The sequence below is a fragment of the Pangasianodon hypophthalmus genome, chromosome 5 (genome assembly GCF_027358585.1).
Source record: "Pangasianodon hypophthalmus isolate fPanHyp1 chromosome 5, fPanHyp1.pri, whole genome shotgun sequence".
Taxonomy (NCBI): domain Eukaryota; kingdom Metazoa; phylum Chordata; class Actinopteri; order Siluriformes; family Pangasiidae; genus Pangasianodon; species Pangasianodon hypophthalmus.
Genome location: NC_069714.1, coordinates 23,164,715 through 23,189,173, shown reverse-complemented (window position 1 = coordinate 23,189,173; position 24,459 = coordinate 23,164,715). Strand labels below are relative to the sequence as shown.

General features: G+C 37.4%; 1 protein-coding gene across 8 annotated transcripts in view; it reads left to right on the top strand.

The window, feature by feature from the left end:
* tns1b (tensin 1b) overlaps positions 1-24,459 on the top strand; it is a 209,655-nt gene that overhangs the window by 36,148 nt on the left and 149,048 nt on the right. The window contains exon 1 of one of the 8 annotated variants that reach the window (XM_026910960.3): positions 9,710-10,025. The exons of 6 other annotated variants lie outside the window; for them this stretch is intronic. In XM_026910960.3, coding sequence (XP_026766761.2) covers positions 9,930-10,025 — 96 coding nt within the window. In that variant the 5' untranslated portion in view covers positions 9,710-9,929. Of the gene's footprint in view, positions 1-9,709; positions 10,026-22,640; positions 23,051-24,459 lie in introns of those variants that run through there. One more of the 8 variants, XM_026910969.3, reaches the window with a different exon arrangement.

Below are 24,459 nucleotides of genomic sequence, written 5' to 3'. Positions count from 1 at the left end.
GCCAGAAGCAGCAGTTGTTTAATTTTCAACCTTTGGAAATTGAGATACTGTGCTTATTTTATAGGCATTATTGACAGAAAACTCAAAGAAGATTGTTGCTCATGCTGTATAAGCTATAAAAATCTCTCATTTTCCAATAGCCAAAAGGAAAAGAATCAATCAAAAGTAATAAAAAGTTTCACAAAGGTTAGGATGACAGACCAAAACAAAGACAGACTGCTGAAAAGGTGACAGCTTTGTAAATGCTGTAGCTAACTTTGATCAAGTTGTTGTGAGATCTTTTGGTGCTTTTGTGTTGGGAATGCTCTGAATTCCTGGTTTCAGTGTCTGCAGGTCATTCAAAGAATCCATTAGTGTTTTGAAGTCATCTTTATGCAGAGTTCTAGCTATAGGGGCATGCAAGTGAAGCGTGGCTGCACAATTAAAACATGTTTTCATAGCCGCATTTGGCTTGAGGTTCTGTCACTTAGCACAGGGTTTTGTGGGAGCGGATTGAGGATCGAAATAATGCGCACTTGTTCATGGTCACTGAACGCTATTGCAGAGCAACTGGCCAAAACAACGACCTTTGAAATAGCTTTTGAATGGGAGATGAAAAGGTTGTTGTCTGTTTCCTTGACTGTCATGGTTTTCCTGCTTGTCTTAAAGATGTGACAAAAATCAAATAAATGCACACTGCTTGTTGTAAAGTGTAGTCCAGATAAGCTGTATCTAACAGTAGAGTTCACCAGTTCCCATAAAGTCTATATAAAAATTTGCTCCTATCCTCCTATTTGCTGCTTTTATAGAGCGGCATTTCTCAAACTAATCCTCAGGGACTCGAGAGGATTCACATTTTTTTGGATCTCTCCCAGATCCCAACATATCTTAACCAGATAATCAAGAACACTCAGACCCCGTCCAAACATACAGCTAATTTTGACAATTTAGTTTTTACCCCTCCATTTCCCAAAAGTTTCAGTGTTTTCAAAGACCTCCACCTAAAAAAGTGAAAATGGAGCTTTAATATTTCTCCAAATTGGAGGGTGGTTTCAAAAAGCTTCATTTTCAGTGATCCAAAACACCATTATTATGTGGATGTTTTCAAAACTATCTGTATCCATGTGAACAGTGCCTAAGGACTAAGTATTTTGAAGGCTGAGAAAGACCCAAATTTGGACTATGTATGTTCCCTGAGAACCACTTTGGGAAAAAAATGCTATACAAGGGTTGGTTCTCTTCACGCAGCCACCCTGTATAGTCAGAGATAAAGGCTTTTGTGTGTGTCACTGCTCTGTTTCTTTTACATGGTAATATTATTATCCATCTTTAACCATAAGATCTCCTCTACCGATTACACAGATCAGCCATACTAGACAAATATGAGCCATGTGTGGGAATTAAGTGATGTACCTCACATTGGAGTTCAAAATCTTGAGATTAGTTAGTTAAAGTGTTTTTAGCCTGACCTGTCAGCTGTCAAAAACAAAACTAACATATAAGTTAGTTTATATTTCTCATTCTCTCACTTCTAGTATTAGACATACACGTCTTACCATTTGAATGGAATACAACAATGCCTTTATAAAAAGATTCATAAAAACGATCAACTTCTAAAAGCTTTTGTAAAGTCTAGGAAATAAGAACAGTTCTTGGTAGTGGATTTAGGCTTTTGGACCTGACTGAGTTTTTGATAAACTATGAAATAAAAACTGGTCTTTGGTATTGGACCCAGATTTTTTTTTTTTTTGATAAAATCACTTCCCACAAAATCATGAACATTTCACATTTGATATTTATTAATCTGTGATTACGTAAAGCGTATTTCAGTGTGTCAAGTAAACTCAGGTAAACATGTGACATTATATGAATCTGTGATCCCATATGAAAAATAAAACAACATGCCCTACATGTGAAAAATTAGCACAATTAGCAAAATTACTGAATCATGTGAAACAATGTTTTGCATTGAACTAACATGTGCAAAAATAAAATTACATGCACTACATGTGCAAAGCATGAAGGCTTGTTTCCACCACGTAAAGACTAAGTCGATATTGTGTGATATTAATAGGTAGGTATGAGATAAAGAAGTCACAATTGCGATTTCTTTTTTTCCTCATATGTGCTGGAAACAAGCTTTCATGGACTCGTCATGTGAAACGTGTGAAGTTTCTAACATTTGAACTGCGTAAAAATCACATGAGAATCATATGATTATTCACATGTGAAGTCTGAGTAACTCTTTTGTAAGGGCCAAAAAAAATTAGTAGTATTAAACTCTGACTTTTGGATTGTACTGCATTTTGTTATCTTACATATAAAGTTAGTACATGGCACATATGCTTTTCACATTTGATTCAAACCTAGGTAACCTCTGTGCTTCAAACACTCCTCTGGTTCCCACTGCAAACACCCACAGGCTCACATAACAATGGAAGCTCCTTAATGGCTTTTCATCGCTTCGGGTCTTTCTCCTGGCTGAGAGGATTGAGGACTGAGAGTGTTTATTAAAAGGTGAAGAGGTTGGAGTTGAGCAGTGCACTAACTGTGAGGTGGGCTTTTCAGTGCTCTGCCATTGGGCGATCATTAAACAACATGGCTTAGAAGTCAGGATTAAGTATCCAGTTAACTGTACAACTATATTATATTTTCTTTGGTTCCTGCATTCGGGACTAAATTGATGGCGGGTCTTTGCTACTTGTGAAGCCTTACTCTGCAGAAGCTTATACGGTCAAGTTCCTGCTATCTGTGTTATTAGTGTCCATTCAATGTTGGGTTTAAAGGGGCTCTGTTCAGATTGAAAGAGGAAGGAAGGGCCCTGAGAGCCATCACTGTGTTCTCTTAGCAGAGATCCTGGGCAAGGGGAGGTGGATTCCAGTGTTTTCATCTCTCCCAGGCTTTGTACATGGTCCTGAAAGGCTGCAGAGAATTGTCCAATTTGGGACAAAAGAAGGCCAATTAAAGTTTCATTCAGTGGTCAGTGCAGTCTAGGCTACTTGGGTTAATCCGTTCTTCCTTGTCTATACACTCTGTTTCCTCCATCTCTTTAATTGAAAAAAAAAAAAAAGAAACTACTATACTAGTCTTTTCAGGACTGAGCCACGATATTCTGCTACTCCTATGAACATAATAAAGAGGACATTATGAAGCTTTTATTGCTTGGAAGATTAACTTAAAACTTTTTTTTTTAATTGTTTTTTGTTATTCAACTTATATTGTAAAATCTTCATCAGTTTCGTTATATGAGATGCAAAGTCATTTTATTGTTATGAAACAGAGGCTCCTTTCTTTGCACAGCCTGCAATGTGTACAAATTTATTGACATTTGATGGCTCAAAGGATCAATAACAGGAGGAGGAAAGGCTAAATCTGGTCATTAATCACTTGCCATGCATTGAAGCTTTCCATTTGAGCACTTATTTGTAATTAAGTGTATAACTTTGCATTGAGCTGTACACATGGATAGCTATCCTCTTCCTAACCGCTCCTTCTGGACTGCTCTAAAAACCAAGATTTATTCACAGGTTTTGACAGACCTCAGACCTGAAATATAGCTGCTATCCTGAGCCCCTTAGGGTGTTTTTAACCAGCTCAAGTGTGCACATTTATAATGTAAGTGCACCACATGATGTCATCGAGAGCATGCTCTTGTAGTGACAGCTGAATTATGGGTGAAAATAAGATCTCCATAGGCTACTTTTTCACTCTCATTAAAATCCAAACCTCTGGACAGGAAATTTACTTAGGAGAGTTAGCAAGTATGGCATTTTCATTTACGTTCATAGGAAGGTTTATTACCTAATTCTTAGCATAGGACTGGTTTGTGGCATACACCTAAGACACACATACAAGAAAAAAATCTAATTTCACTAAGCACAGGCACACGTCTCATTTAGCAGACTGCAGTGCTGACATAGATCGATCCTGTATCCCTTACTGCGAGTGGATCAGATTTTAATTAAATGAATAATTGGTAAATTGCAAAGTTAATTATACCATTTTACTCACGGTATTGCTGAGTAATAGCAGCCAATTCCCAGGATTGCACCTGAAATTAACTGTTGTCATTGCCAGTGCCAGTGACGTTCAGTAATGCATGATGGTCATGGCATTTCAGCAAAATCAAAGCAGAATGGGGAGACTGAGATTGAAATTAGTTAAATGGAGCTCCAAAGTCGGCTAAAATGCCTTACTTCAGCGACTTTCTTCTTGGCCACTGTAGATCGCAGTTTCACAGGGCTGGTGTCATTTGAAAGCTACTGAAGAGTTCTATTTAACTATTAAAACATGGCTGTGTAACATATAACCTATAATTTGTGTCAGTCATTGTGTTCTGAAGCTATCAGTGACTTTAGTAATGCAGATGATTCCTGGTAATGGCGCAGTCTCTCCATGAAAGAATGCGATCATGTGACCTGATATGCTCTTTATATATTTTAATTCTAGTGTTCCTCTCATGTTTAAACAGTGCAATTGTATTTGATGCATAATTAATAGAATGCTGATTTCCACAATGTGAATCACACATTTGCACAATGCATATAGACACATTTTTGCATTACCCCATCAAAAGGTATTGATCAATTTTCAATAACAGCGGGTCTGACAGTAGTTCAGCTGCAAGGCAAATCACAGTTTTATATTAATGCACATGTTCTAATACATTATTCTTTCTACTATATAGTAACAACTCATTCACATGAACTTGTATGCTGAATAAAAACATGTTATTTAGCAAAGAAGAAAGTCTAATAATTGAGATGGTGATGCTTGAGACATCTACACTTTTTTGTATACACGTTCTGTGATTTCTCTGTAACATGATAAGCTGCATTTTTTCTTATTAACTTCAAGAGAGAAAAAAAGATAAACTGATGAGGGAATAAATGTTTATAGCTGCCGTAATGTAACAGGAACTGGTTTTGTGGATGTTCCACAACATTAAACGGAACTGTAAATGGATAAACAGTATGTTGTCATTCATTAATAAAAAAATATTCAATGGCAAATTGCTGTGATATAAAAGGAATAAAACACTTTGGGACATGCTGTTCTAGTATATAGAAAATAATTAACTTTGCATTGATTATTTTTCTATAACAGCTCTCATGTTTTATTCCTTACTTGAGATACATGATTTTTTTCAAAATGAGATCCACTTATCTCAGACTTTTTTTTGGCAATTGCTTCAAATGGCATGCCACTGAAACAACTGCTTTAAAACTCCACAATGATTAGGATCTGCAACTTTTATAAGAACAAGAAATGTTCTACTTTATCAGTCCACTGATGACAATATAAAATAATCTTTGGTATTCATATCTTAGCTATATGGGGAAATATACGTGGAAAGCTATACTGCGAAAATTCCCAATAGTCAAGTCAAGTCAACTGGCTTTATTGTCATTTCAACACAGTGAAATGAAACAACGTTCCTCCAGGAACATGGTGCTACCTAAAACAACACAGAACTACATGAGACTACACATTACTACATAAAGTGCATGTGGAACCGTGCAAACAGCACTAGGCACAGTAAGAGATGCCTAGTACACAGTACACAGTTCTAGTGTGAAAGTGTCAGATATAACAGGTAGTGCAAAAGAATAACAGTATAATAAAAAGCTGTGAATCTAAACGTAACAGCTATGACATAGTATTCAGCAGATAAGCTTATATCGTATACGGACATAGCAGTTATATAACAGCTACACCCCAATAGCTTGTGGTGTATATTGTACCTAATCTGGAGCAGGCATTAAAAAGGTTCCAGATATCATTGCCCCAGAATCAAGCTAACCTGGTTTCAGGTGGAAACATGCTTCTTGTGTTCTTGAAAATGTTTCTGAACCAGTATTGGTTTTATCTTGTTTATTTATGTCTCCTCATCTACTTTTGCCTGTCTGATTCACTGAACAGCTGCAACCTCTACTGCTCCAAATATCCACCTTCCTCTGATTATCCTCCACACAATGCCTCTGAAACAATCATCGAATCTGTGCTCTTACATCCCAGAACAGCAGAGTTTATAAAATCAAACAGTGACATTTTATTTGTGCATTTTTATTTCGGAGTAGGAAGCATATGCCTTCCACACCCTGTCATATTGAAAGTCACTGGAAAAAGTGCTGATCATTTTGTCCTTGGTGCGTATGAAAGATGTCACGTAGTATTACGTGCTGACTTTGATGTCCTTTCTGGAACGATCCATCAGGCAGGAAGGTGCGCCACATTTTCCAGCCATTACAAAAGATGTACAAAAACCATGTTTTTCTCCCATCATTTGGCTTAAAGTGTGCAGACTTTCCTGAAAACCAGGGGAGGCAAGGAAAACAGGATAGAGCAGGGATCCACCCAGGCCAGGGTTCACACATGTTTTATGGCTGTGTCTACTTTCACTTCCCTTTACAGCACAAAGAACCGTAGCTTGTATGACTTTATGACTGACACATGCAGACAGTAGGTAAAGACACAGCGCTTGATTGACGACTCCCCAGAGGCTCCAGTGATGGAAATTTATTGAGCCTCTTCTTTTCCAGTGGAACTAATTCTGCATACTGCACTGCAGGGACAAGGCAGAATTATGTTAGGCTAATTTTTTTTCTTTAGGCTAAAGCTCAGTGTTCAAGATCAGCATAATAGGATGCCGACATCCCATTATATGCATTCTGTGTGATATTTTTTGTGATTTTGTGAACCTATTGTTTATTTTCCATATCTCACCCTTTTCTGCAATATGTGGATTGTTCATAGCTTTGAAAATGTTGGCACTGCTACTGGCACAGACCCAGAGCTTCTCTATCTCCTCCAGACACTCCTGCCATATTAGTCACACCCTGTCACAACGTTCTCCAAAAATCTGTCTCTCAGCTATTGTTTAAGGCTTATTGAAGCAGCAGCTTACTTAAGGCAGTTTATCACCCGCCCCAAACACTAACACCACCCATCCCATCACCGAAAACTCTAGAGTAAAAGCACTTAACTCTGCCTTTCATGCTGTTTCAATAGAACCTGCATGCGCTGAAGAATTATGGTGTTTGATTGCAGGGTTTTTTTGCATGTCATCCCTCTGCGTGGCAGTGTATTATAGTAGATGCATGTGGTTTTTAACAGCCGAGATCAGTGGTGTCAAACTCAAATTCTCCCTGCACCACATCAGTATTTTTATGAGCCTTTGAAGGGCCATAAATGAAAGTCATTCATTATTTAATGCATTATTATCAATTCTATTGATTAACACCAATCACCTAGGGTCTGAGAGTAGAATAGAAAGATTGAAGGATGAAGAATGGCTAGCAGAAACTATTCAACTGTATGTACTATTGGGTGATAACACTATAAGGCTCCTGGACTAGTTGATTAGACTAACGCATTCACTAGTCTCCATTGTGAGGATATGTGCTAAATAAGGTGATAGTAAAAACAGGGAGGTAGATGGTAAATAAATGCAAGCAGATGGTAAAAATATTTCAGACCATATAAAACATTTTATAAGGTTTTGCTGCTATATTAAGAAATTTTTTTTTTAAATTTTGCATTAATGGAATGTTTTCATTTTTATATCACTTTGTATGACATACATACTGCACTAATCCACTATTTAGTAGTCTAATCTACTGCTTTAGATTTACATTAATACTGCTTGACTAGTCATGCAATTTAAGTCATGCAACCCCTTTTATAGGTTATATAGGTCTTATACTATCTGTTTTCCAAATAACAGAAGGCTATATAATTTTTAAGAGTGAGATTTAAGAAATAATAAGGAATTGTATCATGTTTGCTAAGAGCATACATGTCCATCTCTCATTTTCATTCTCATTTCATGTTTCATTTCATTTCATGTTTCTTTTGGCGACAAAAGCATATAATTGTTAAGAATGTCTTTGTATGCTATAGCATTACAATTTCCCTTCACTGGAACTAAGGGGCCCAAACCTGTTCCAGCATGACAAGTGAGCTCCATGAAGACATGGTTTGCCAAGTTTGGAGTAGAAGAACTTGAGTGGCCTGAGTCCTGACCTTACCTCACTGAACATCCTTGGGATGAATTGGAATGCCAACTGTGCATAGGCAGAGGTGGAACCAACTTTGAAATGAGATGTTAAACAAGTACGTATAGATGTGATGGTCAGCTGACCACACACATTTGGCCATATAGTGTATGTCTCTACACTGGGTGATACATTTTGGGATTTGGAGTTGATCACTGAACCACAGTAAAGGCCGATGGTTGATGCGTTTCTGATTCATTTTTAGACATGGGTCTGACTTTCATCAAATGATAGGCATAGATTGTAGATTGCTCTCTGTACAGTAGCGTATGCAGAAAGTGGGTGAGTCTGGAGTGAATTCTAGATAGTGTGAAAATGTTGAGAAATCCACTGCCATCCATAGCTGGGAGCCAAGCAAAATTGTTTATGCTCTCTGTGTGGGAGGGGTGGCATTACTCTCTCTCTCTCCCCCTCTCTCTCTCTACTATCAATCACAGGTACAATAGCCAATCAAGGGCATCTATGATGTCAGGTATGTGGTAGAGGGTGGATAGCACTTTGTTTGATATAATGACTTTTGGGCAAAGCCTTGCTAGCTAAGATGATGCAGCTATACCCCGATCCTTCTGTTGTTTTAACCCACTACCCACCAAAAATGGTTTACAGTTTGAACATTGATCATACTAATATATGATAAGATGATAGCTTAACATTTCTACTTAGTTGTGTCTCATAGCTCTTTTTTGCACTTTTCTAACAAAGAAAGTGCAAAAAAGAGCTAACTGACAAACACAGCACTGTGAGAAACTGACAAACACAGCACTGTGAGATTTAGTATTCCAGTCAGTTCTCTGTAAGCCACTTCCTCTCCTCCTCTTCATGAGCAACCATTACAGCACTGCACTGGTCAATATAAGCCTGATTGTGTAGTCTCTTAGTTTAATCTAAGCTTTTAGTCCGACTAAAATGAGAGAGGACTCCTGGGGCATCAGGGACAGGCAACACACACACAAAAAAAACCCTTTGTCCTCGTAATCGTAGTATTTTTCTCTTATTACTTCAGAAAAACAGTGCAGTTATATTCTTCAGGGTTTGGACCAATGGGCCATCATGGATGTTATTGTGATTTTGCTATGCAGGATATAAATTTAAATGTGTTTTTTCCTGCGGCATTTGTGCAATGCAAAACAACAACAAAAAAAAAAAGATCTGCATCTATATACGTATTTGAGATATTTATCTTAAGGACATTGTGACCTTGTGTTATGGACAATTGTTGAATTCTCAGTCATGTGTTCTCTATGAGCAGGGTTCAGTTTCTGAATAAATTGTACTTTTAAGAATTGTTTTATAAATCATAAAATTTTACTTTATTTCTTTAGTTTATGTTCTACATTTGATCATTTTGTGCAGTATTTTGGATCTACAGCAGATCAATTCACTTGAACCCACCTGTTCCACTCTGTTACCAATGACCTTCTTTTCACCGTCTCCGCTGTCCAGGTCATGCAGTCCTCATAGTGTCCTACTGTATGCCATTTTAGTCTTAATGTAATTTGCCTGTGGTGATTTTTTTTCTTTAAGGTACTCTATGCATTTTCCCTGCCCCCTTTATTACTCTCTCTCAATCCATCTTTCTCTCTGTCTCCCCCCTCCCTCCTTCTGGTGTTCCTCATGCCGCAGTAGCCGTGGCTCAGCAGTAGAGACCCTGTTTGGGATGCTCAGTGCTGCTGCAGAGGATTCTGTGGACTTCAGCCACACTTGAATCTCAGGCAGCTTCTCATTGCTTGCTTTTAGCATTCTCAGCATCGCTTTATGGCGTATGGGGAGAAGGACTGAGCCATTCTGTGAGCTGGTTCACAGATGCATTTCTAAAGCAGTGGTGGAGTGGTTGAATTGAGCATACGTGTTTGGATTGCTGAGGTGAAAGAGAAAAACTGTGTACATGCAGGCATGACTCGTCTGAATTGGTGCTTGACTTCGCTTTTCAGCTGGTGGAAGTTTATGTTCTTCTGTTTTTTTCCTCTGAGGGTTTCCAGAAAGGAGACGGTAAGCCTGCACCTGTTCCACCACATAGCGTAGCACATTTATGTAAGAGGCTTTGAGGGCAGAGGTGTCTTTCTCAGTTAAAGCTAAACAAGGACTTCATTTTAGTATTCATTTACATTTAAGATTTTATTTATTTTTAAATTTTTTTGTTATTTTATTGGAAATTGTGATATTCCTTAGTCAGCATTTCCAGGCAAATGCTTTTTCCATGACACCGTATGATAAATGATATTTAGGAGTCAGTTTATCAGGATACTGTAATCTGTAAATGTCTATTGGGATTGATATAAAACTCTCAACTCACATTCAAATATATAAACTTACAAGTTCAAGAAGAATTGGTCATTTTCCTTTGCAAGTTATACTGTAATGCTGTACTTAGTACACTTGAGTATTTTTATGACTGTTTATCTACTTTATTACTTGGAAAATGTAGTTTATTATAGCGTATAACTTAGAAAAAAGGAACTCTTTAAGTGTTCAAGTGTTCTTTAGATAGTTAAGGATTCTTAGCTTCCTACAAAGGTTCTTCTTGGAACACTTCCTGATAGAGAAACACTGTGCAGTAGGGTACGAACTTCATGGCAGGGGTTTTCAACTGGTGGACCATGGTTCGGATGCAGACCCAGTAAAATATTTCAGAGGACTGAACCATGTACCTGAGTAGAGTCAGAAAATGTTAGATGCACACACCATCTCTTTACTCCTTCAGTACCAATGGTGATCCATGTGCTTATCATAGTTAAACAGAGGCAGCATTGGATTTTAGTGAATACTGTGAATAGGACAATGGGCAAATCCACAGATAAGCTTCTTATTATCCTAATTATCTTCTTCATAGGTCATGCTCAAGCAGCTCTGGTTCGATGTCATTTCTGTATGACTTTCCAGGACCATTAGGGTCGATATTATTTAGTTGACATTATTTATGGGCTAACTGTTTTTGAGTTCTTGAGGTTTGGATTAAACACATGCTTATTTAAAGTGACCAGTCAAGCAGACTAATAACAATAAGGACTGAACAATAAAACCTAATGGTGGGTTGTGATTTCCAGCACTGTAACAAGATGTAAAAGAAAACCACAGGCACCCTGAATATGCTTCGTGGAGCCATGTGGCTCTTTATTAAAGTACATAATTAGATCACTGTTGTACACTCTTAATAAAAAAAAAAGTTCTAAATAGCTTAATATTTAATTTAAATAGCTATTTAAATACCTTAAATAGTCCTTGGTTTATCCATCTGGGTAACCAACCTTGTAACTGTTTCTCTTTCACAAAAGGTTCCAAGTGGAACCCAAATTTGTAATATAGAATTGTTAACCATCCAAAACCCTCGAGAAACCTGTGAGGAAACTTTCCCATTTCAGGGTACATTTATCTATACCCTGGAGAACAAAGGCATGTGTGCTGTATACTGTAACATGTTTGCTAACAGTTTACTGTGTGAATTATTTAATCAGAGTTAGCTTGTGGCATCCTTGAATAATATGATACATACTATTCAGCTACGGAGTGTCATTTGTAAGCATTAGATTACATGTGTATACAAAATGATATTCAAGAGATGAAAGAGAGTGAGATAAGCAAATCAGACATCTGATCAGACATCAGAGACTGAACCAGGATATTACTAGGCCCTGCTATAAGCAAGGCCTGATATCAGGATAGCCAGTTGAATTGGCTTGACTGCTCCATATTCACTGATCTGAATATGCTAGCGCTCATGAGCAAAACCTATTCAGGGGTCATACACATGGGAAGAGTCGTGTTATTCTACATATTATATTCTATTTACTTTTTACCACAGCTCTGTTGAATGCTTGATTCTGATTGGTCAGAAGGTGCTGATTTAGCTTGTTTTAGCTGATTTAGTTTTTTCAGCTGCAAGGTTTATATTAAAGTGCTTGTTTTAATATGTTATATTTTCTATATAGATGTTCCATATAAACTGATGTAAAAAATTTATATATATGGTGACGTTTTCTTTGAGGAGAAGTCTAGTTAGAATTGTTTTGAAGGACTCTCCAGTGTTATCTCTTTGTAAGAGTCAGGCAAAACTGTAACTTCAAGTTTTCCAACACAAGAAAGTCTCCTGGACACAGGACTTTAAGCTTTCCAGTGAAAAGACACGATGAGCTGCAATTTTTGTCGTATTAATTTCAAGAGAAAAAAAGAATTGCTGGTGAGGGAACAGCTGTTTATAGCTGCTATAACAAAAGTGATACAGACAACACACAACATTAAACCTAACTCTAAACTTATAAAAAGTATGATATGTAGTTCTTTAATTTATTAAAAAAAAATTATTGGTAAATTGCTCAGTATACTTTGCAACATGTTATTATGGGAAGATAATCAGGGGCCGCATCATGGCACTCCTTTGTTGATTATTTTCCTAAAACATCATGCCCAGTCATGTTATATTTCTTACTTAATCCGTCTCATGTTTTGCTTTTTTTTTTTTTTTTTTATCAAATATTTTCTGCCTTACCTATTGCACACTGAGTTGCATTCATCAGGTGCTATAAGAAGGTTATTTATGATTAAGAATGATGCATTTCATGTGAGGGCATGTAGCAGAAAAATCCCTGAAAACAATCATAGAATCTCAATTTACCTTCCAATCTTCATACTTAATGCGGATGGAATTTTAATGGGATGCTGTCACAAATCATTGTAGAATACTATGTTCCTTGACAAATTGTTGGTCAGTTGTTGGTTGATTAAATCTCTGGTTCTTAAGCACAGTTGGAATCAAGTCAAACGTACTCAACTGCACTGTATTAGAAGGGAGGGGAGAGAGAATGATGGACAGGGAAGAGAGAGAGAGAGAGAGAGAGAGAGAGAGAGCGAGAGAATGATGGAATGGAGTAGAGAGTAAGAAAGTGAATTAGAGAGGGGAAGAGAGAGAGAAAGGGCGATTGCACTTTCAGTAATTAAAAAAATGTAAGAGCTTCCTCTTCCTGGCTGTCTGTATAGATGCAGCAAGATGACAGTCGCAATATGATCTTTGCAAGCATTCCTCTTTAAGCGAGAGATCAATCTTGGGGTATTGGCATTTTAATAGTAGGCAATGTCGTTTTCTGCTGTCCTTATCATTGAGGTCGACAAAGCACTTTTCTTCTCATTAAATTAATGTCCTTGCACTCATTAATCCAGAGCCACGCACACACACAAGCTGGAGGAGATATGAAAAGAGAGCATGAAGCAGAAGAGCAGAGTTTCTTTTTAAAAACTTTAAAATAGGAAAATCTAACCAGGGAATATGTTTAAGTGAATGAAGAAGTGTTTATTAGTAAATGTTTAGTGATTTGAGATTAAACTTAAAAATAAAAAAAAAAAGTAAGGCAGTGTACTATACTTTTGCAATTAATATGATATAATATAATAAAATGTTATTTATTTTTATTTAAATGTGTTATTTATAATTTTAATTTCATTAGACCTATAATCATACGATTTTAAATATAATTGTGTTTCATGTCAGTGTTTACTTTTTTCTGTTCGGTCCTCAGAACAGAGCTGCTCAGACCTACCTGAGTAATTTAGGGGAAAGCTTGTCAAAGTTTATATTGTAAATGAGCAGCAGATGGCTTGAGAATTTTCAAACTTTAAGTTTATAATTAGTTCAGAAGCCACTGTGGTTACCTTCGGCTTACCAAATCTCGTTTTTGATCATAATAATGAGACTTTGAATTTTGAAAAAGTACTGTGTCTGATCCTTGATTATTAACCCACCTCAAGCTATTCATGAAATATTTATATCTCTGGTTACCTCAGAAGCGTACTCCAATCACAAAATATCAAAGAGAATCCTAGGCCATGGATACAATGATAGAATGATGAAAACTTCCTCATATTTCTTTTCTTTGTTTTAAATTAACAAGTGTAATAAAAATTATTTGAAAGCATACAACATTAAGTTTGAAATTAAATTAAAGCTGCACTGGCTGAACATTCTGCCCTTTGGGAATACTATAAATGCATCATTACACATATACAGTATCAGTATGAATTATTGGTTAAATTCATGCATTTGTCTGCTGAATTTGATTCTTATGATATCGGGCATCCATACAAAGATGTTATGAGTTGCAGTTGTCACGAGTATATACTTCCTCATGAGTACAGTTAGGAGTGTTACAGTTTGAATATTTCATAGTATGATAACCTAGTCTTAAAAGTATTATGGGTTTAAGGTATCATGGTATTAATTGACCATTTAAAAACACAAGCTGGTGTGAAAATTATAGTAAATTACTTAACACAAAATGTTTGTATAAATGTATAAGGATATACAAGTATAGTATAGCAGCAGTAGCAGCAGAGGTAGCAGTGTAATGGATTTACAACTGAATTACACAGCCAAAAGGTTTTCAGTGGTTGAATCTCCTGCACAGAGAAACGGAGATTCTTGAGGAGTCCCAGGTGATTTTTGGGAAGTTGCCCCTGAACACGAAAGGGATATATTCAAAATCCCTCACTGAGGGAACTTGATCTGGTTAAAAACATAAATAAATAAATATATATATATATATATATATATATATATATATATATATATATATATATATAGGAATGTTTAAGAATAGGATAACAGTAAGATTAGAACTGTTACTCTAAATTAATCCCTCTGCTGCCAATATGTTTGTGAATAAGTCACATGGGCTTTCAATCACATCTGCCTTTGGCTCATTCAGTGTAAATATGAATGCGAGTTGTTTAACTCAGTGAATAGTGAACAGCTGAGTGGATTTCCTGAGACGAAAGCAAGACAATATTTATACTAACTGAGATGTTGATTTTATTGTTACACTTTGGCATTCATTGCTATGGAACTTAATATGATACAATGAACTCAAACCTTAAGAGTGTTTTCACTCACAGCTGCATTACAGAGGCCTTGACAAGAAGACGTCAGTGCTTTGGCATTGAAAGTCATTGCCTTGTCATACAGGACTGTGTATAGTACATGATTGTGTGAGATCCTGTTGCAGGCCCTTCCTTTCTCTCTCTCTCTCTCTCTCGCTCTCTCTCTCTCTCTCTCGTGGGATTGGGGTTATTACCTTCAAAGAGGCCACTCAAAAAATACATGCTCAAAGCAAGGCTTGGGTCAGGGTAGGTGTGTCGACCTTGTTTTTCACAGACTGTGAGAGAGGGGCCTGTGTGTAGAGGAATGAGAGTAACAGTGAAAGAGAATGTGATAATTATAAAAATATTCATATTGGTATTTTAGAGATTACAGACTAAGGAGCGCATTAAACGATTTTAGCAGCATTATTCTGTGGAGAAGCATTTTGAATTTGATGCATAAATCATTATACTTGGACTTGGCAGGGAAAATAATAAAATAAAATGCTTATAAATTTGCATTATAATATATGTAATATATTATAATATATAATATTCCCTCTTTCGGCTGCTCCTGTTGGGTGTCGCCGCAGCAGATCGCCCATCCACATATTTTGATTCTGGCACAAGTTTTATGCCGGATGCCCTTCCTGACGCAGCCCTCCCCTTTTTCCGGGCCTGGGACTGGCACTGAGAGTGCACTGGCTCATGCAACTCTCCAGAGGCTGGCGTTGGTTCCCTAACCGGGAACTAGTCACTGCTAGCCACTAGTCCACCAGGCACCCATATAATATAATATATGTAATATAATGAATTAATTAATTTTGAACAGAATAAATATTTTATTTGTATAGTAGTTTTAATAATAGACATTGCCACAAAGCAGCTTTATAGAAGTCCAGATGGCAGTGGCAAGGAAAAAAAAAAAAAAAAAACCCTGAGATGACATGAGGAAGAAACCAGAGAGGAGCAAGACTCAAAAGGGAACCCATATTCTTCTGGGTGACACCCGATAGTAGGATTGTGAATTATTACTCTTCTACAACTGTATACTATAAAGCTGAACAGTAATAAGTGTGTTAAAAGGATGTTCAGTGTGTAATACATTATAATATATATAATATTCCCACTTATAATGCATTGTGAATAAGAGTCCTGGGATGAGTAACGGTCAGTGTTTATGATTACAGCAGCAGTTCTTGGGTATACATCTACAGAATCCAGGTCAGATTATCAACTGAAGCAACAGTGAGACTTGGGTATAAACTGTTTTTTGGGACGTGCCAGCCTTTAGGGTATCCATATAGAACTATCCGCAACAGTATACGGTTAGTCACTGTTAAGTTAGTCAAGTGCAGACGCTACCAGAAGGAGTAGCAAGAATACAGCTTGTCAGAGAGAGAGAACAGTTTATTAGATGTGTACCTAAAAGGGAGAAACCTAGGACCTACGATGCAGTAGAGCTGCATAGTAGAGCATGGGATATTAAACTTCTTACAAACTTCTTTTTCTAAACATGTCCCATATCCCTCAACATGTCCATTATCAGCTGTCGACTATTAGGTCTATACAGCCCCTTTAAAAACTACTCAGTGACACTTTGACAGTTGGTCCTCACTCCTATGCTAGATTATGCCATGGCTTTATTTGCGTAATGGTGACATGGACTCATAATGCATTTGGTTTGTTTTAAATGATGATAGCGCTGAAGGTCGAACAACTCCTGATGGAGAGCCGTACTGGATTTGATTATCCCTGTATAAAAAAATCGACCTGTTTTTCATAGTCCATGCCTCTGGCTTTCCGGTACAGACTGTATCCTTAACTCCATTTTCTTCCTCCATATCCTCTGGCAGCCTGCCAAGAGCCTGATTTCTGTCTGTGTCACTACAGATTACATCTTTTTTGAAAATTGTGGTAACAATTTCTTCTAGGTTCTTTTATGAGATAAAAGCATAAATCATCTGTATCCCTGTTGCGTTCCCCAGTGTAACTGTTAGTGATTAAGAAGAGCAGGAAGACGTAGGGTAAATGTTCAGTTTCTCGGGTGTATGTGCTTTTATTTCTGCTCATGCAGTCTTTGATAGAATAGTTTGGTGGTGTTTGCGTGAGTAATTTTGAGAGTTTGCTTGTTTTGGACAAAGAGAAACTGCTTTGGATGTCCCCACATGGATACCTTAAAGATTTGCACAGTTTATTTCCAAGTTTCACCCTTGCTTCAGTGAATAATCTCACCTGGATACTGTAGATCTGTACCCAAGAACTGCAGCAATCATTATCTCACAAAGACTGTCTTGTGCTCATCCGAGGACACTTATTCACGACATACTCATATTGAACTTGCTTTCAGCAGTTTTAGCACTGTTTGTCTTTATAGTGTACAGTTGTAGAAGAGGATTGAGTTTGGTTCCTCTCAAGGTTTCTTCCTCATGTTGTCTCAGGGAGTTTTTCCTTGCCACTGTTGCCTCTGTCTGTCTCATTAGGGATCTCATAAAGTGCTATACAAATAAAATTGAATTGATTTATAGCTTATCAATCATGATGTCAGCAGTGAGGTAAGAGACCACTAGGTGCTGCCACAGTAGTGCACAATTACATTTATAAAATAATTAAATTTTTAATTGAAACTTATCTTATGAACTAATTATTATTATTATTATTATTATTATTAGTAGTAGTAGTAGTAGTAGTAGTATTATTAGTATTAGTATTATTGGATGATATTTGTTATATGAAAAAATGATCAGTCATTTTCACTGTATGTTCTGCACAGGGTTTATCACCATTGATCTATCAAAACAACTAACTTCCCATACATAATCTCCATCCATGAGTCTTACAAATCTAAGAGTGGAGATACAGGAGCAAAAGCACAAGTAGTAGCTCGAGTTACACAGCAGTTACATGCTCACTAATGTCTTTTGTGTCTGTGTGACCTCCTCCTCTCTTCAAGGGATTTAGGAGTCAGTGCTCGGAAAAAAACACACACATCAAATCTCAGTACTTAAGGCCACTGCATACAAGTTGCATAATTGATGGATGAAAATTTGAAACAAATATGCACTATTGGAGCTTGCATAACACACTGCCTCAAAATGTTGTTCTTCAACAGTGCATTTTTTAAAAATTCACACCAAGTAAAAGTTCGGTGTTTATTCTTAAAAATTAATTGATCTGTTATAAGTTGTATGTTTTGAAAGACTTGTGTAGTTGTATGTTTTGAAAGACTACGTATTATTTTCAAGTATATAAATGTATTGTTCTTTTATTGAAAAAGGGTGTGCTTTTGTTGGCACATTTTTTTTGCCATCTGTTAAATTGAGAAAATGATGAGGGTAAGGCCTTTACATGGGAAATAACTTTTTTTGTCACAAACTACAAGTATCAGAACATATTGTATTTAACGTTGACATAATACTGCATGTGATGACTATGTATGCATGTATGACAATATGTAATGCTGATATATGATGACGTTTCATTCTAAGCATATACAATTATACAATTAATAAAAATTCCTCCTCCTTTTAGTGACTAGAATGCTTGACTGTGATACAGCAGCTATACTACTCTTAAAAAATTGCTAACTATTTGTGGAGGCCAAATGATTGTCAGTTTATCCTTAAATCAAAATTAGAAGACTCCTTAGTTATGGTAATTGAGTGACTTTATAAATGCTATTTTTAAACATAATTAGCCTCTAAGTAAGTAAGTAAGTAAGTAAGTAAGAAAGACATTAGGCACATAAACAAAATAAACAATAAATAAATAAGCCATCCCAGTAGGCAACCAAATAGACAATTTTAATGACAAGATTTAAAATTAGCCAATTAGGTAATATTAGCACCCCAATTATCTCAGTCAGATTTGTTTATTTATTAGATGAATAAAAAAAAATCACGATCACAATTAAATTATAATTAAATGTGTGCTATTTTTCTGTTTAACTGCCTGTTTAGAAAAGTGGATCCCTACAACATTTTTATCAGGTGACTGACAAAGGAAAGTGAGTAAGACCTTAATTTCTGTACATCAGGTGGGATGCTAATCTCATTCCTTATCTGCCAAGCATAGAAGCACTGCATAGCCTTTTAGTACAACTGTGGCCCTTGAGGGTCTTTGTTGATTTCCTTGCTCTCACCCTCTTCATTCTACTCAGGAGTTAATTAGCAGGTTTAGTAGGTGTGTTAGAGGCGGGAAATCACCAGTGTGTGTTGGACGCGTGCCCTGCAGGACAACAGCTGTGAACTCCGTAAATAAACCTTTTCTATACTCAGTGATGGAGTCTTATCTGTCAGTGTTCCTGATCCTGACCCGAACTCCATGAAAACGCAACTGGACTCCAGCCTGCGCAAGTTTACAGTGTTCTTTTTCTTCCTGTGTGATGTTTGAGCGTGTCCTGCCAGCTTTGGCTTGAAAATAAAAACAAGCCCTTTTCACAAAGCACTGAGGGTGGCCAGATTGTTTTGACATGATGATTCCGGCTTTAATTTATGTACACTGAGTCATTCTGCGTGAGAAAAAAGTAAACACTAGCTCTCTGCTTTACTTGGTGCATTGACTTTAGTAACAAAAACTCACTCTTGTCTCCCAAGCACAGAGAAGTTTCTATTAGCTTTAGTGACACACACCAGAATTCAGAGTGTTATGAAGAGATCAACTCGTAACATCTTCCTTCTGTTTTGATCTGAATCTACAATGAAGCAGTGCTTCTAAAGGAGGCCTGTGTTTTCTGTATTGTATTGCCTCTCATCTCATTCTGTGCCTCAAAATAGCATTCAGTGAAAGCACATCCGATGCACTGTGTGTGTATATGTGTGTGTGTCTGTGTGTCTGTATATATTTAGCATGTCTGTTGAGAGGAGCGGCACTCATAAAAGGATTGATTAAGCCAAAACCTGCTGCCGCTGCTGCCACCCTGACACCCATGACATTGTGGCGAGTGGAGCAAGAAGACTAGATGGGGTGAAATGCCACAAGGGTACACAGAGAACCTACTGTGACTTGCAGTTAATATCACATCATGTTGTCTATATACAGTGTGTGATAAAGAGGCTGAAACTTCAGAGAAGGTGGAAGAGCCATGTATGGTACAAGTAGCTCAGATGACTTACACATCATGTTTTATGCTTTTTTAATGCATTAGTTAATACCAGAGTATACTTGTCACATGAGCAAATGCATTTTATTTTTAGGTCAGATTTTACAACAGTTTAATTTTACTTCACCAGCAACACCGCTCTGGTGGTCAAAGGCTGTACACTATTCTCTAGCATGGATAAAGGGTTTTTTAAATGTATTATTATGATAACAATAATATTATATCCAGATTAAAAAAAATGTTTATTTTGGAATATTTGTAGTTTTTGGTTGAGGATTTGTAGTCATTTTCATAGACCTGTAGTTAATTAATTCCTAATTATAAACATTACAGCCTATATATTGAGCAGATGAACTGTCTCCTGTCACACTGTCTACACTGGTACAAGGATATTCCCTATAAAATTTGGTCTGCGCCCTCTCTGGTAGAAGAGAGCAAGATACCCAGGGAAGAAAATTTTGTAATATGGGCTGTATTGAATCTTTTGTCACCATGTGGATTAATCTCATGGTTGTTAGTGCAGAATGATACACATTCAAAGTAGCAAGGACAACAATGGTGTGCTGACAAACAATATAGTAAGTTTTCACAATGCTATATTCTGCTACAATGTGAGAAGAAAAACTGTATTATCCACATTAACATGACTGTCCCAGTTACTGTGAATAGGTAGAAGAGAAAAAAACTTTGTTTCACTTGAAACTTTATTTCATCAAGCGCTTGTGTTTTATAGCTACCATCATTTGGTTAGCTCTGAATATATTTGCCCAGTAGCAGACTGCTTGTGACTCTCTAACTTGCCACAGTGTAATTTTACTCATTCTATTGGATCATAAAGTGCACATATCCTACAGAATTAACTAGTCACCTAATATAAGCTGGCTAGCTACACTACAAGTTATAGTTGAAAGGGAAAGGCTTGTTTTGCTGTTATCTCAAAGCATGATGCTCAACACTGATAAATATATAGAGGCTTTTCTTGAAAATACAGAATAGTGAATAAACTATCATCTGGTTGCCAAAAGGCCAGATGAGTGAATAACATACACTTACAGATGGCGATAAACAATACATTATTGTGTTTGAAGCACAAAAAACATACAGAATACACCAAATGCAACTAGTTATATACAGTATTAGCTGGCTATTGTTAACTTTTGAGCTAAACTACAACTGGATAATGATATAAATTCCACAATAAGGATAAATCAGATGACCACCATTCATTGGTTTTCCTCCAAATTAGAGAACAAATAAATACCTGTTCATCAAGATAAAAACATAAGTCTCCAACATCCTTAAATTCATTTTAATTACTGATGATATTGACTTGCACTCTCTTACTTTTTCCATTGATTGGCCTGTTATTTTGAAATTGGACTTCTTTCATACGTGGTGGTGTTTGGTGTATATCAGCTGGTGTATAAGAGATACATACACATTTCTGGCCAATTTTGACCCACACTAACAGTCCTAACTGTGAATTACAATTACCAGATGTTATGGGCAACCCAGAGAAGCTCCAAAATGAACAAAAATGCTATAGACACTATAGCTGTAATATTGCCTTCAAATGGCATGCCGTATTTTGCTTGGACTGTGAATTCTGTCCCTGACAGTTCCTCAACCTCCGCTACAGCATTCGAGTGCACAATTGGTCTTAACTAGAGAAGTCTTTGGGACATTTATTTATTTATTTATTTATTTACATCCCAAGATTATTTATGATTGTTTGAACTGATTATTGATACAAGCCTGCTCTGGTACTAATGGTATATTTACCTTCTCTGGTTCTCTGATAAGTGGTATTTTGACTCCCCTGGACATGTCCTGTGCATTCTTAAACCTTTTTACCTACTAAGCTTATAATTAGTATGTATTTACTTCTTGTTTATTATTCTTGGTATTATTTGTCTGCTTTCAATAAGTATTCTTGTGCATTATTGTTTGAAATTTACAGGAGGAATTCTGTATCATGTATCAGAGGGAGTGACGTAGAAGGCTGACTTAGTCCCTGAAGTGTTCATTCTGCCTTTTAAAAGAATGAGATGGATTAGAGGGCAGAGAGCACACAGGGCAACTTCCTCAGGCTGTTAAGGAGGAAATACCAAGGCTGTAGAAAGCACACACATACCACACTACCTCTCTCACCAGCTGCCCAATTTAGGGTTGATGGATGGAGCGCCTAATGAAGTCATTCTCTGTTTACAACCTTTTTCTCTTTGCTAGTGGGGTCTAGATGAGCCTTTGATGGCGACCTCACAGTTGCACCATGTTTTATATACAGGGCAGAAAAATGGAGCTCAAGTTGAAGAAGAGATTTGCAGATGTTTAAGGGAAGAGAGAGTTGGAAGACATTTAGGATACCCAGGTGTCTCAGAGAGCGAGAAGGCAAATGAAAAATTAAAGTGACATTAGCACAAATATGAGTGAGCATGCTTAGAGAAAAGCCCAGAATGGGGGATGTAAAAAGAAGGAGGCAGGGGGTAGAGATAGTGAATGAAAATAAGAATAAAGAAAAAAGTGAGAAAGAAAGCAAGAGAGAGACAGAGCGAGGATAGAGGAGGGGCTACGAGGGGAATATAGGGAGGAGAGAGATAAATAAAGGGCTGTGCAGTCACCTCCCCCTTGCTCCTGTGGAGCTGAGTTGCATGACCCCAAAAAGCTTTGTGAGTTTCACTGAATAGCAAGAGAGAGAGACAGAGAAAGAGAGAGAGAGAGAGGAAGAGAGGGAGGGAGGAAAAGAGGAAGGCTCTTAGATAAGAAAGTGAGACAGAAGAGGATGAAAGAAGAGACGGAGGGAGAGAGAAGCAGCAGCAGTTGATCTGATCTCTCTTAGGCGTGTCATGGATTTGTGGAGCAGTATTGCTGTAGTGAATGGACTGCTCTGGAATTCTGTACCTGGGCCAGTGGAATAATCAGGAATATTGTGCCGGTCCAGTGGAATAGTCTGGAACGGCAGGCCTGGAGCTGTCAGCGTGATCTCGTGATGCCTTCTGTGTCCCTAAGTATGCCACCGGCAATGGCTGGACGCTCACGGACATGGGTCTGCCTTTCCTGCATGTTCTGGGTAAGCCATGGGATGTTGTTACTGAGACAATCTCAAGAGACAGGGCTCAGAGAGTACATGTGTGGCATGCAACTAAGTTGAGCCCATGTTTGCTTGAGGTGATGCTGAAAATGCTGCAAGCTTGAATGAACATGTGCATCAGGACCATTTTTGGCTGCATGCATTCCATGCATCCAAAATGGATCTCTCTAGTTCGACTTTGCTAACGTAATTGACAGTTTTGGAAGGTCTCTTTTTCTCTGATCGGTTACTCTGGCTTGATGGGGCATGACAATCTTGCTGGACCTCTGCTCTTTTAATTAGCACTCTTCTTTTGAGAATGAACTACAGAAGAAACTCAAATCCCACCAAAGCCTTGTGTTCAGTCACTGATTGGCTGGACAGAGAAGTGGAGCATCTTTAGCTTCCCTGTTAGGGTAAGATTAAGGAGTTAGACCTGCTCCCTTGCGGAGTGCAGGATCCTACTTAGCAGGATGAGTTAGCCATAAGAGGAACTGTGCGTACAGCTGTAGATATAATCATATAGAAACAAGCAGATGTAGGAAACAGGCAAATGAAACAGATGTGACTGATGTACTTTCAGGGTCTAGAAGGAAATTCTTTCCAGAGCTGAAGACTAAATCTGGCAAGTGTTTTATGTGATTGCTTGTTGAAGAAATATGAAATTCGTCATGACAAAAGTCCTCTATTCTCAAAGAGTCCATATTGGTAATATATAGAGAGGAGGATACAGTACTCAATGTGTGAAGAAAAATTCGAAATTCAAAACATACTGCATTATAAATGAGCCATCTGAGCAGGGTGAGAATGGGAGGACGAGTATGTCCTCTGGTCACTCAGTCTTGCTTTGAAAAAGTGGGAAGGTTAGAAGAACACACAGGTAAAAGGAGAAGGTGGTAAGGAATCTGATTTGCAGATAAGAGGAAGAGTAGCCAGGCAAGTGACAAATCAGAGGACATGTCATGTCATTGCCATCTGGGTGGTCTGTAAATAAGATCTGAAATATGGGCCTTGAATGGAGACTCCTGAGACAAAGTGTTACCTAAAGATAGGCTTTTTAGCCACTCATCCAAACACATATTGAATGTTTGTCAAAAATATCAAAGAACTTAATGGAATGATCAATGTCCATTAAGCCATGCTAATTTGATATTGAGCATACGTGAAGGCCCAAGGTCAATCCACTTTAGCACTTTGGTTTTGGTCTCCAAAATGGGGCTCAGAGGGCAAGGCCACGTGGAAGGGTAGTACTGTGGTTGTCCCAGGGGGGTTTGAATTTCTTTTTGTGGATTAATGGGTCTTCTGTACAGAAAGTGAGAACCAATCAATCATCATGCAGATCAATGGGAATTAGTGCTTTCTAATAAATAAGGAAGAAGCAGAGGATAATACTATATGGATCTTTTGAA